General features: G+C 28.4%; 1 protein-coding gene across 1 annotated transcript in view; it reads right to left on the reverse strand.

Moving 5' to 3' along the window:
• Positions 1–4,447: 4,447 nt before the first annotated feature.
• The window catches only part of LOC106472947 (tetraspanin-7-like), a 35,451-nt gene continuing 25,319 nt past the window's right edge, over positions 4,448–14,579 (reverse strand). Inside the window, exons 7-8 of the mRNA XM_013933620.2 lie at positions 13,420–13,524; positions 4,448–8,080 (exon numbers count right to left, since the gene is read on the reverse strand). Of these exons, the coding sequence (XP_013789074.1) occupies positions 13,453–13,524 (72 nt within the window). The 3' untranslated portion in view covers positions 4,448–8,080; positions 13,420–13,452. The remainder of the gene's footprint in view (positions 8,081–13,419; positions 13,525–14,579) is intronic.

Raw genomic sequence — 14,579 nt, forward strand, 5'->3', positions numbered from 1 at the left:
TTGCTACATTGACTCAAATTCTTTGAAATATTAAGAAATTATTGACCATGATGTGGAAATTCTATTTATTTATTTATTTACCTTTTTTTTATACACTTTTTATACTATTAAATTATTTAGTTTTGATTTTTACGAATTAACAGTAATATATTCTTTCTTGTATCTTTTGCATAAACAAGGCCAGTAAGTAGATTTGTTTTATATTATTTATACTCTTAAGAACATTAAAAAAGAAAACACATGTAAACAAATAAAAGACCAAAACATGTGCAATAATAGTGCTCAGGGTGACCTTTTTTAGCAGAAAGGTTTATTACCAGATTAAATGAAATTATTTTCATGCATTACAAAGAATGCAATAAATAAAACAAAACCAGCCATATGCATGAAAATAATTTTTAAGTACTAATTCACCTTCTTGTGTCATATTCACAGTACTATATCATTTTATCTCATTATGTTCTTGTAGGTCTCTGGACCTTTTATCCCATTTTTTTACCTCTTCTCAATTTGTATTGGTTAGATATTTTGATATGTAATGAATGTATAAAATATGTTTTTCTATTGACAACTAAATTGAATAATCTAAACTGTGGGTTTGGCATAATGGTAAATTATGAGGGATTTCCAGCATTTATTTGTTGTTGTTTTTCAGTAATAGATTTTGTTTTGAGAAATGATACTGTAAAAAATCAAGATATTAAAATTGAATGATATTCTAAATGAAACTGTCTTATATTTAGAATTGGCAAGCATGCTTAAATGGTGTTTTATAATAGTCTTATTTGCATATGTAAACATCATCTTTTGTACACAACACCCACTATTTTATTTCTGAAAATAATGTCAAAAAATTTTGTTTTCTTATATATGTTTCCAGGAAATACTAAGTAATACTAATTCTGATACTGACTTTAGATCACTGATCTTACCTGTCTCCCTTTTTCTTAAAATAGGAAAAGTTAAAATTTTGCAAAAATAAAATAAAACTTGTATTGAATATGTGTTTAAAAAACTTTGAGATTTAAAGATTCAAATTCAAATTTGAAGAAATGTTTTTTAATCCAGTTTTGTGGAAATGTTTTGTAATTTTCTTGTATAATGAGGAAACCACAACTGTTGTTCAATGAATAAAGGGGAGGGTGAATATCTTTGTATGTAAATATTAAAGAATGCTAGCATTTCTGCTTTGTGTATATAAAAGCCAGTATTATAGCCTTTTTAGTTTTGAAATGTGCGAGTTTGCCACATAATTTAACATTTTATAGTTTATTTATGGTGGTAAGTGATTATCCATTATATAACTGTATGAGAGTAATATTTAATATCAGTAAACAGAACATATATCCATATTCACGATATAAAAAAGGAGCACTAATACAGACTGAAAATAATTTAATGGATTTTGGATTTATTCAAATGTACAGATGAAGTAATGGATTCATGTAAACTGTATGGTATGTTTTTGTATTTGATTATCCTATAGTTAGTTATTTACCATCATTCTAGTTCCTATGTTAGGTTATGCTAATTATGAGTAAGGCTGTTCAGATGATTTTGGAGCTCTTTCTGTAAAATGAACAGATTACCAATATTCGCCAACATTCATTTATCATAAATATGACTTTTGACTCACTTGTTATTGCTCTTTGTTAGTTCCATAAAAGTAACTTCTTTTTTTTTTCCTCTGAATCATCTTTACTACAAGATGATGCCTTTGTAATATAACTAAAGGGACTGTATCTTTGTCACTTCTCTGAAGGTTTGGCTCAAACTAAGAAGCTAATGTATATGTGTTCATATTGAATCTAAATACAGTTTTATATGTTTCAGTTGGCAGCTGTTTAAAATTATTTTTGCTTAAGTATATATATATATAGCTATTTATATTAATCAGTTATTTATGGTATAAAGTCATTAACTGTAATAACTTTTCACTCTACATGTGTTATACAATATTGCAATATAATGTATGGCAGAGAAATTTGAATGTATTTATTTATATTGTATTGCATATGCTTATGTGGCTGTACATGTGTAGATGTTACAAAAAACTAAACACCAAAGATAATATTTACTGTTTAAATTTTTTGTCTTGTACCATTAAGAACATCAAATATAGTTCAATATAATGAAGACCTGTACTAATCTTTGTATACTTTCATAGCCAGCAATTTTAAAATAGTAAGTAGTTGTTATTCAGATTACTGTTACTGTACTTTTTAGTAAGAAGCTTGAAACAGTTACTTTTAAACTATTTGTGTAGTTCTGTGCATTTACTTGTATGAATTCTCAGCAATTGTAGTGCAAGGATTGCTAAGGTTTGAACATATTGTTATGTTTTATTCCTATCTTTAGGAACTACAGTGTGTTCTTGCTAGCAATAAAATATATGTTCACATTTATTGTCTTCTGTATTCTTGCTAGCAATAAAATATATGTTCACATTTATTGTCTTGTGTGTGAGTGATTTACCTCTGTACACAATTCAAATGTCTCTCATTTATCCATCCACGAAGCATGAAAAGTAACACTAAGAGTTTATTAAAAATAAAAAAGGCAACTAAAAACCCTATAGTAAAAATCTAGTGTTTGATCTTGGTGTTACTTATTGTATATAGTTTAAGATATTGTTGCATATGTCATATATCTTAGCCAAATATTGTCTAAAGCATCTAGAAACTACGAACATGGAGCATAAACTATTAAGCATATTCTGTAGTTGGCAAAGATACAAAAGCACACACACAGGTAAGTAATATCACAGTAGATGCAAGTTGTCACAACCTCTTAAATTAATGGGCTGGTTGTGGTCTAATGGATAGTGTGCCAGACTACCTATTTAAGCCACAATATGCCTCTCCATGTATCTGCATTTCAGCTGTAGGACATTAAGCAAACAAACTTTTTAAACAACAGTGGAAACAAATTGCTCCAAATGCTTGTTCTAACCCAGTTATACAGCATGCCTCTCAGAATAGAATACCAGCATATATTTAGGCCAAGACAATGTTATCCTGTATTAGGACAGAGAGTACTGGAATCTCTTCCTCATAATGACTACACACTAGATACTTCTGGCAGGATAGTGTACATTCAGCTTCATGTACTACCATTCATAATCAATAACAGCACAAGTTTTCTAAATATCTTTTAATGGCTTTATTTCCAATGATATATATATATATACTAGAAAATTCACAATTTCTATAATCGTTTTTAAGACTGAGAAATATAAAGATATTGAATCTAAAGAACTAAAGTTTAGACCCCCCCCAAAAAAAATGTATGTACCTATTAAAGAGCATTAGCTGTAGAAGTGTTGTAATATTCAGATGTAAAACTGTAACCAACAAGTAAAATAAAATATAGTGCAGTACAGAAGGTTTTAAATTATAATTCAAACATCAAAGAAAAAGTCACGATGATGGCAGAGCTAACTGCATCCCATTTGCAATGGTGTCAATGAAATATATTAATACATGTATAAGATACACTGAAGTTGTAAGTTATGAAAGAGTAAAACCTGTCATGTTTCAACTGTCATAGTTCGAGTTATTTTAACATATGTTTTCCATTTTGGAAAATATTCAGCATCTTCACATAATGTTGCAATGGATTAAATGTGTCAATCATGATTGGGAATTTGTAAACCACTTTTGTGATACATGGTCCAAGATCTAGCTTTGCTACTAATCAAATATATTTTAGTTTCAGCTCTGATAACTATTAGATTTCAAAGAAATAGCAACAATTACGCCTCAACAAGCATGGTTAGTAAAATATGCTAAAAATTTATAAATGTCAAGTGTTTCAGAATAGAGCGATGTTTGATTATTTTATACACACAAGAATACAGCTTTAATTAACCAGAGATGGTTGTATATTTTGTAGTTTAGTATTTTAAAATATCTGATGAATTATAAATGTTAAGGTTTATAGGTAATGATCGATTGATGCTGATGTGGAGATTTCTACAGTTATTGTCAGTATTTGGTAGGAATCAATTTATAGGCATATCAAGTTTTTTTTTACTTACAAAACTTAAGCATTATTATGCTAATTATAACTTTAAATGTCAAATGAGAACTTTAATGTTAACACTTTTCTGGACAAATATAATGCTGGAAATTAGAGGGAATTCTTGGTACTCTCTATCTGTATTAGTAATTCTTGCCAAGTAGCTTTATACTGTCTTTCAACAATTGGAAGACAGTCATGCATAATTGACACCAAAATTTGGATTAAAGAAATTCTTTAGTGAAAAATTTATTTTAATGTATTTTTAATAGTTTTTCTTTTGATTCAGATGGTTATAGTAACTTCACACTTTTGTACAATTTGTAAAATCCATAATTTTATTTTATACTAGTAATAGTAGAATTAGCTTGTGTATTTATGCACTTTCAGTTGTAGCAGTTCATTCAATGATCACAAACAAAGCTAATTACATATCCAGATGTTTATTCGATTGAAGCAGAAGATACATATTCACATACAGCAATACATTACTTAATAATGACAAGGAAAAGTTAATATTTGCTCTAGATGAAAGTATAATTTACCAGAAATTTAGGCATAAAAGTTCTTTAGAATCTCATTCTTATACATATTTCAACGATCTAAAATGATAGCAATAGTCATTGGAATTCTTTATCCTAAGTCTATATAAACTAAAGAAAAAGATTGTTTTCACAAAAAATCCTGAGAATGTTAGATATCTTTGTGACCTAAATTACAAGTGCTGCTGGATGCAACTCACAAAAGAAAATTAACTACAAAATAGGATTATATCAAAAACTGAAAACAAAACTTTTCAATACTGGGAGTATTTGTATAATTATAGTAATACTAGAAAATGAAAACAAACATTTTGATGTTAGAAAAACGTGCAAGTTCAAAAATCAATTTAGCATAAAATATTTTTTGATACTAAATGTTTTCATAATTTTAACAAAACAGAATTGACAATATTACTAAACTTTATTAGAAACAAAAATTTGTATAAAGGAAAACTCAATCAAAATTACCAACAATCACAAACTATCTAATTTATTTTGATTTAGACTTAGCAAGTTTTATTCATAAACAAATTACTAGAGTTTATCAAACTTAAATTGAATCCTTGTAATTTCTGGATATTTCAAACACAGTTGCTTTTAAATATACATTAAAAAAAGTTGTATGAAATAAAACTCAATAAAGATTACAAATAATCAAACTATCCAATTTTTCTTTGGTTCGGACAAGTTTTATTCTAAAATATATTAATTTGTTTATACTATTCAATAAACAATATTGAGCCTAGTGGAAATTTGCACCAAGTTACTCAAAAATTCACCAATATTTAATATTTTTGCATGTGACAAAATCATTTCACATATTTACTCACACCATCTATTGATACTTCTGCTACCAAATATGTATGATATATATATTCAAGTATTTATATTTTTTCATTGCAAGGATTGTCATATTTCAAGAGTAAGTCATATCCAATAGTTTTCCTAAAATTTTGTTTATACCATTAAATGTAAAGTAATTATGACCCAACAAATTTACCAAATCAGTTCTAGACTAAACATTTTAATATTGAGCTTCTGGTAGAAATTATTTTTTTCTGAATAAATCCTTTAAACTCTCCTTCATTTGACTTTATGATGATAGTAATAATAATAATAGATGCTGGATTTTTAAATATAAGGATTCTATAAGCCCTTTGAATGTTAACTAAAAGTATGGTAAGGCCAAGCCATGTAGTTTTTAAGTTCGTGGTAAATACATGAAATGCAACTTTATATATTACATAGTTTCTACAATATTATCACAACTATCTGCAGTGGAAAAAAATCGTGCAAGTTATTAATCAATACAGTTTATTCATAAAATTTCCATGCCTGTTGCATTTTACTTTTTAACTGACTACTAGGATCTATATTGCAGTTACTGGACAGTTTAAACATTCATTGTTTGCCTTAACATGAAAATCTAATTTAAAAAAAAGGTATTCCCAAGTATTAAAAAATAGAACAAAAAAACATGGTACCCTAAAACATGTGTGTGTAATCCTGATGAATAAGACCAGACTTCAAAATGATTTTGTGTACCTTGCTGCAATATTACCACAATAATAGATTTCCAGCATGATCAAACTACTGTCAGAATTATTAACTTCTAAGCACTAACAAAAGTTTAAACAGTAAGAAAATTCACTACAGTTTAACACTAACTGAAATCACAAAAATGATATTCACCAATAACACCAACAGAAGCTGCTAAATCTTTTTTGACCACATAAAATTTTAGCTATCCAAATAATAGAAAGTCTGAATGAGACAATTTACACTGATTTGACATATTTTAGAAAATGTCTTAACATTTTTTTAACACTTATTTGGAAAATGTATACTTTACACCCATAAAAGTAAAAATAAATATCATTGAATTTAATCTGCAATATTTAAACCAAGGTTTCAGTTCTTTTTCTCAACAACCATAACCATCATACATATATATAAATACACCAAAAAGAAAATGTCTATTTTGTTTTCTTAAAGAAAAGGATATACCATTTACCCCAGTTGACTAACAAAATGATGAACAATAGAATGACAGCAACAAAACAAATGTTTGACATGTGTGTATGGTAACAAAGTTCAAAAATTTTAAAGTCATCTCATCTGGATCATCCAATATTGAACATTTGATTAAAGAAAGTTTATCTATCATAAATGAACTCCCAACTTTAAATAATAACAAATTCTCTACAATTAAGTCTGTTTTGAATAACTTGTATAATACTGGTAGAACTATTGCACTATTTTATTGTTTCTTGTTTTTTTAATTGACTTCATCCTTTTAGTCTGGATTTTACCCTGTTCAATATAGCTTGCTGAAGATGGAGTATGTACATTCTGAAATGTTCAAGAATTAAATGTTTGTTACCATATACACAAACACACACACACACACACGTGTCAAATACTTGTTGTCATTCTATTATTCATCACTAACAAAATGGGATTAGCATAAATGCAAAAAAAAAATAGTTTACACATAAACAAAATAAATAGATTTAAATGTACATTATAAAGTAAAAATAAATAAATAGGGCAATTCTAAGGTAAAACTGATACTATAATTAAACATCTAACACTTGCTCATAGCTAAGTTTGATGACAGTTTCTGTAACAGAACACTATCTGTTTCAATATTTGGGAAATGTTATCCAAAGCATTTATGTGTAATGACTGTTTTTGTTTTGAATTCAAATTTTTTTGAGCTTATCTTTGAAACACACCAATATTTTTAAACATTAGCATGCTTAACTTTATTTATATTAAATTCTCTTTGCAAAAGAAACAAAACAAACTAATTATATTTCACAATGTCGAAAACTTAAATTTCAGATGCATCAATTTTTCATCTTTACTGTTAAAAATTACAAACTAATAATTGCTTTTTAATTATGCAAGATTCTAAGTAAGGAAAATAAAGAATAAAATTTTCATAGTTGTACAGGACAGTAAAACTTATAAAATATAATTTCATATCAATAAGACAACTTGACCATAACTTTAAACAACTTGTATTTTAATAAGCGTATTTAAATATTATCACTGAAAAAATGTACAATATATATATATAAATGTATACCACTTTTTCACAAAGAAAATGACTAGGAATCACATCAATGAAACTAATTAACTCTGGCAGACAACATTTATAATGGCAATAAATAAATGATTCATACCAGATTATTGTAATTCTACCAGAACATCACATTATATTATTAGTAACCTAATACATTTAATACTAAACCATCACATCCTTTACATACAACAAAACTATTTAATAAATGTTAATTTTACCATCTAGTATACTGTGTATTCATTTTGAAAACTGCAACATGCAAAGCAAATTAATTATTTTTTTTAACACATAACAGATGAAGTAAGAAGTATTCATTTTCACAATAAAAGGCTATAATTTGTTGAAAGGTTAAATAAAACACAAAAGAGTACAGAATAGTTGATTTAAGAATTTTGAAAGGTTCAAAATTTGTGACTTTAAGCTGCATCTGAAAAATACAAAACACATAAAAAATAAATATAATTAAATCAAATGATTTTTAAGTACTTTCAATCATACTCACAGATGTACATTTGATAAACAAGAGCCTGTGATTTTTTTCATGAACAGCTTTTATAAATACCCAGTCTGCAAGTGGATGATGTTGAATTTGGGGTATTAGGTAGGCTACAGAGGGGTGTCATGGTTTCTGATATTCAAGTTAGAAAAAAGAAAAATTGTAAATTTATAACAAGCTTGATCTCTTATATTAAAAAATAATGCACTGTCAAAACAACTTGCATTTCAATAGTGTTCAATCACAAAGATGTGGAGTTTAGGGGGTGGCTAAACTGTGTTCCTCTTCCACAACATAATAGAAGTGTTCATGTTCAAGCAGGTACTGCCACCTTACAGCAGCGAATAAGCTTCATTGATCCTTTCTATATCAAAGAACTCATGAAAACTGCAGAGAAAACAACTTTATAGAGCTGATGTACTAGATCTTTTATTGCAAAACATGTGCAACCACTATCATGTTTCGTGTAGAATTTTGGTTGGAAGTATGGATTTTTATAGCCTGGAAAATAAAAGCAAATTCAGCCATGCTGGTGGGCAATTAAGATTTTAGATATCGCAGGAGGTTCAAATCTCTATTCAAAATTTTAAAAAACAAAGTGCCAGAAAGTTTTGTTTGGGAATCAACCTACCAAACATATCTTCTTGATTTGCAGACTGGGCAATAATATAACTTATACTCAAAATGATCGAATGTAAAAAGATCTCCTTGTGCAATAGAAAATTTGATATATTTGTTATAGTCACATAAAAAATATTTCTTTCTGGCAACAATTAAAAAAAGAAATTGTCTAAGCTAATCCGAAAATGATAAACAAAACATTGTACCTTAGATATTGTAAACAGTTGCAATAAATATGTAAAAAGAGTAAAATTTTAAAAATTATGTTACATCTCTAACCAGTGAAATCAAAATAAGCATTTCCAAAATGGAATTTGACATCATGAAATTATATAAAATTCACAGACGTAGCTTTCTAAAATTGCTAGAATCATGCTCGTGATGATTTATCATCTTAGTATTTTCTATATCTCTTTTAAAATCCTGATGTTTGTACAACTAATATTTTTAATCAAGATAATCTGATCTGATTTTCACACTGCAGAACAGGATAGAACAAGTATATTGAAATTAATCAGCTCATGCCATTTTAAAAAGAAGTTGAAATACAATCATGTTTTATCTGTTCAAAATAATGAATTTCTATTTTATTACAACATACACATATTAATGTACAGCATTTTTGTTCACAATGTCTCCTTAAAAAACAATGTATTCCTTAAGATCACCTCTGTTTAGGCACCTTACTATGTTTCATATAACTTTTCTTTTCTTTAACAATTACTGAAATTTTCTAGAAAACATAAAGTTAACTGTATAAATACAGCTAAAATTTATTTTAAGTGGGTTGGTAAATTTCCAAACAATAACTTTAGTCACAACAAATTCTGTTGAAACAATCTGTTGTCTTGTTTGTTTGTTCGTGTTGAATTCGCGCAAAGCTACACGAGGGCCATCTGCTCTAGCCATCCCTAGTTTAGCAGTGTAAGACTAGAGGGAAGGCAGCTAGTCATCACCACCCACTGCCAAACTCTAGGGCTACTCTTTTACTAACAAATAGTGAGATTGACCGTCACATTTTAATGCCCCCACAGCTTAAATGGTGAGCATGTTTGGTGTGATGAGGATTTGAACCCTCGACCTTCAGATTGCGAGTCAAGCACCCTAACCACCTTGCCATGCCAGGCCATTTGTTGTCTAAAATTGCTGAAGCTGTGTTTTACACAAAATGTTAAATATTTCTTATATAAATTTTTACTCGATATTCATATCTTATTTTATTTTCTTGGAATTACTTTTATATAAAAAATTAAAGTAATTTAACCACTTTTCATGTTAATTGTTCTACAAATAAGTACAAAAAAATATTCAGAGGAATGTTGAATAGGAAGCAAACAAAAAACCTAGAAAATTAGTAACTTTTACAACAGGAAATCTAAAACACTGAAAAACAAATGTAATTACTGTCTTGCATCAGCTATAAAAGTTTGAATGAAAAATTATAATTCTATATTTGTAAGGTAGTATGCCAGGCAAACTGCATTTCTTAGTGGCTCTTGGCATTTCAGTATAAAACTATTTCATAATTCTGTACTTTTCTTTTTTAATTCCATCACAACTAGTGAGCATCTTTCAGGTATTGAATGCACATCTGCATATAAATACCAACATTTCAATAAAAATAATAATTATAACTAGAGATTCACAGTTAATAAAAGTTAACCAAAAACTGGGTCCAGGTACCCGGTCACTAAGCTTTGGCCAGAACAGAGTTCTCCCCGCACCCCCCCCCCCAAAAAAAATACACAAAAATTAGAAACACAAACAAAATTGATGTTTATTACATTTAACCAAATAATCACCAACAGAACATTCAAGTTTTATTTTCAACTTTCAATGCTTAGCCCCAACTTCTCAAATCCTAACCCCTATTGTTTTCAAAACCCCCACCTTCCTCAGAAATCCACTTCTCAAGCCATGTCTGTTATTAACCCCTATTGTTCTCTGAATCCCCGACTTCCAGCAAACAGTCAGTCTTTGTTGCTCGAAACACATTTTTTTAACTAAACCAATTATTGACTGTAAACTTTCAGTACCACATTAGTTGCCACAAAGATTAGGGCTTAGATGCCTAACCCATTTTGGTCAACCATTTTTTAACTTGCAGACCTAGTGATTAGGCCTACTGCATTACATATATCTTAAAATCAGTTGTATTTCTTATAACTGATTTTAAATAGATTAATTAGACAATTATGGAAAACAATAAACCAGGAACAGTATAAGTAAAAAGAGTCATCTAATTATAACTATTGTTTTGTTATTATGCATCATTTATTGTAATATAATTTACAATGAAAAATAAACAAAGCATTTCTTGATTTCTTTAGAATTTTTCTGTCCATCTTAAAGTACACATCTATATTTCCTAAGAAACTATCTTAGGTTATATGAAGGAATCTAATAACCTGGAACTGGATGAGAAATCTACATAACCCCGAAAAGTTTCCTAAACAAAGCCAAATGCAAGTTATTTCAAGGAGCACGATATAAATTCAAATTTCTAATGTTATTTAATCCAGTTGAAAGCCACTTTTTTAAGTTATTTTCAATAAAGTATCTTTTTCCTCTAATAAATACTTATCAACATAAAACAAACACTCAATCTTACAATACATAAAAATCTTTTAGCTATAAAGGGAACCTACTGAAAATAAAAGGGTTAATTAAACTTAATTTTACTTCTTACATGTAAGGATAGATAAGAATCTCTTATAAACAAAAGATTTATTGATTTCTTTAGAATGTTAATGTCCATCCTAAAGTACACATGATTTTCCTTCTCTGTTAGTGGTTTTATTCCAATATCTCTTTGTTGTCATGTTATTTGACAGAATGTGATCTGAATAATTTCTAATGAATCTCAACACAGATAGGTGACAACTAAATACTTTTGGATACAGCAGATAATATATCTATATTAATGTACCTAAAAGAAACTGATTTGGACAGTAATTTATGCCTTTTCAAAATAATGACTACTTGTAGTTCTTGTAGGGGTAGACAAAAAAATCTAACAGGATGTTTAGAACATCAAGGAACAAATCGTGTATCTATGAATTTTTTGTAGTTTCTTTAGACACTTTTTTTTCTCTCAAAATGTACGTTATATAAATTATATATTTCAAGTCTACAAAAATTTTATTCTGTAACACCAGAATAGTTTAACCATTTCTAGCCAAATCACTATGGTTAGTTTCCCCCACCTATTTTTATGGTAAGTTTTAATGTTTAGTCCTTGCTCACTAATATTTCTTCTTAAAGAAACTACTTATTTGGCTACAAACCTAGTATATAATTATCAGAAAATTGCAAGATTTATTCCAAAACTTATTTTTAAAACAATATTGAAATTTGGAACCAAGGGTTTACAATTCAATTTTTAATAATGAAATTTACACCAGGTGGTTGTGGTGGCTATGGGATTTTGTCTTGCCCCTACTTTATGAAACTCATTCCAACTTATCACAAAAAGGCAGTAATTCACTAATTGTACACGCAAATTCAAGCCTCTTCACTATACTAGGAAAGGTATATTGATGACAAATATTGTTTAATAGCAACAATCAAGTAATTTCTTTTTTAGCACACCTCATTAATCAATACCACAATATCACATTTGCTGTTTAATTTGAAAATGAATTTAAATATCCTTGTTGAACATACTTTATCTGGTTTTCATGTTAGTTGCTTTCATAGACAGATTCATACCTGAATCTTTTAAATGCAATAACGTTTTTGTTCTAACAATATGTAAAAGTGTATTTGTAATAATCACTACAAGAGTGATCTCTGACTAATATGACCTATAAATCAGAACTGAATTTAATGGATAGTTCTATTAATCTTCTACTCAGAATTTAACACATATTTAATCTTTCTACTACTGTGAGAAGGAAAAAAATGAAGGCCTATCAGTACCACCCATCTAGTCCAGAAAGAGTTAAAGCAACTTTAAAATTGTAAAAACAATAGGATAGAAAAAGTATTGGTATTTCCAAGTGAAACAGTACTTATGCAACACAAAATCTAAACAGCCAGATCAAAGATCTCTAAAGCTCAGGATTGGTTCTAAATGTGGGATGACTAAGAACTAAAGGAAAAGTAACCAGTCAGCAATGCTGTTCACGCAGCTACTCTTAAGCAAATAACGAGATTGACTGTCATAATTAAACCCCCAAAGCTGAAAGTATCAAATGTGTTGAGTAGAACATTGTGATTTGAGCCTCGGACCTTCTAATCCACAGCTCAACATGCTATTCACTAGACAATACCAAACTTGATAAAGAAGTAAAATGCACTTAATGTTTAATACTGTTGAACATTTTTGTTTATTTAGAGTGCATTGGCTAGAAAAATAATTCATGACCTATACCTAAAATTTAATGCAAAATACAGTCAAATGAATTATCAACACAACAGCTGTGTGTTTGTGCTTTTTACTGGATTATTTCTACATAGGAATCATACAAGACATTATTCCCATTTTGATAAGTTATATTTTACACACTAATGTATTTGAAAGAAATACAAGTATATTAATTAGTCATTTCAAACTGACATTCACTGAATCAAGTAAAAGTTGTATGTTGTTAAGTACAAATATGTAATTCAACAATACCTATGAATAACTGAAATTTATTTCTCACCTCAATACAAGAAGAGTAATCCAAAACAGTCTTTTAAGCTACAGGTTCATATTTTGCCTTGTTGACATTCTTAGCCAAACAGCAAGCTAGCAGCACACCTAAGAGCTACAGTAAAGAAATATAGATGTTAAAAGTTATTTTTCTCTGTGAAATAGCCTTTGTTTCAAATAATATCAAACACTATTTTACTCTATTCTACACACAAAAATTTGTACATTTACTTTGAAATGCAGAAACATTATGTATATCAAAACAGTTACGTTTATTTGGCAAGTAAGGATAAAGAAATATGTTATACATAATTGGTTATGCGATATGCGAATGCTTCATGATCAAATCTGAAGAATATTAGTTTGGGGTTGCCAGACATGTTTTCTTTGGAATTAACAATTCCAATTAACAGCTTTATTTCACGTAATTGTAACAGTATTGAACAAGTCAATCCTAAGGCTAACTGGTACATAGTATTTAGTACGATTAGTTTTACCAGATAATTCTATAAGGTTACAGTTTAGTGATTCTTTAAATGGCAATGTTAAAATCAAGTAATTAAAACTAAAAGCACAGTTTAAAAACAAATCTGCTAGAGCTCAAATTAAGCAAGATTAATTTGAAACTATTTATCTATGTACTTATGTTTTTTTATACTTCTTATAAACTTGCCAATTTGTACTCAACTAAATACAGATGTATTATGAGCTTACTATAGTGATTTTTTTTTGTTAAAATAGAAACTTCGAAGTAAGAGTAACAAGATTTTGCTTTGTACGAATGTAATTTATATGAATAACAACATGAAATAATGGTAAAAGCATAATAAGAAAAACTATTTCTCCATTATTAATTTCAATAACCAGTTATCACCACAGTAATTTCATATCAGTATAATGCTAATTCTGTTACTGCAAGTACAAAACTACTGTTTCTTGGCACTACTGTACAGACTTAAGTTTGTCTCACATTATGGCTGTGTATGAAAATTTATCCCAAACAAAGTTTTGACTATTATTGTGCACCACTTGCATGCATATCAAGATGAATAAATTACGTAAATGAGAGAGGTAAGCCTGAAAATGCCACTCAAGTCCTACTATAAAGATGAGTGTATATTATGTCATTAAACAAAGGATACTAACATGAAATCATAAATAACTTCTTTC

Source organism: Limulus polyphemus, unplaced genomic scaffold (assembly GCF_000517525.1).
Source record: "Limulus polyphemus unplaced genomic scaffold, Limulus_polyphemus-2.1.2 Scaffold125, whole genome shotgun sequence".
Taxonomy (NCBI): Eukaryota; Metazoa; Arthropoda; class Merostomata; order Xiphosura; family Limulidae; genus Limulus; species Limulus polyphemus.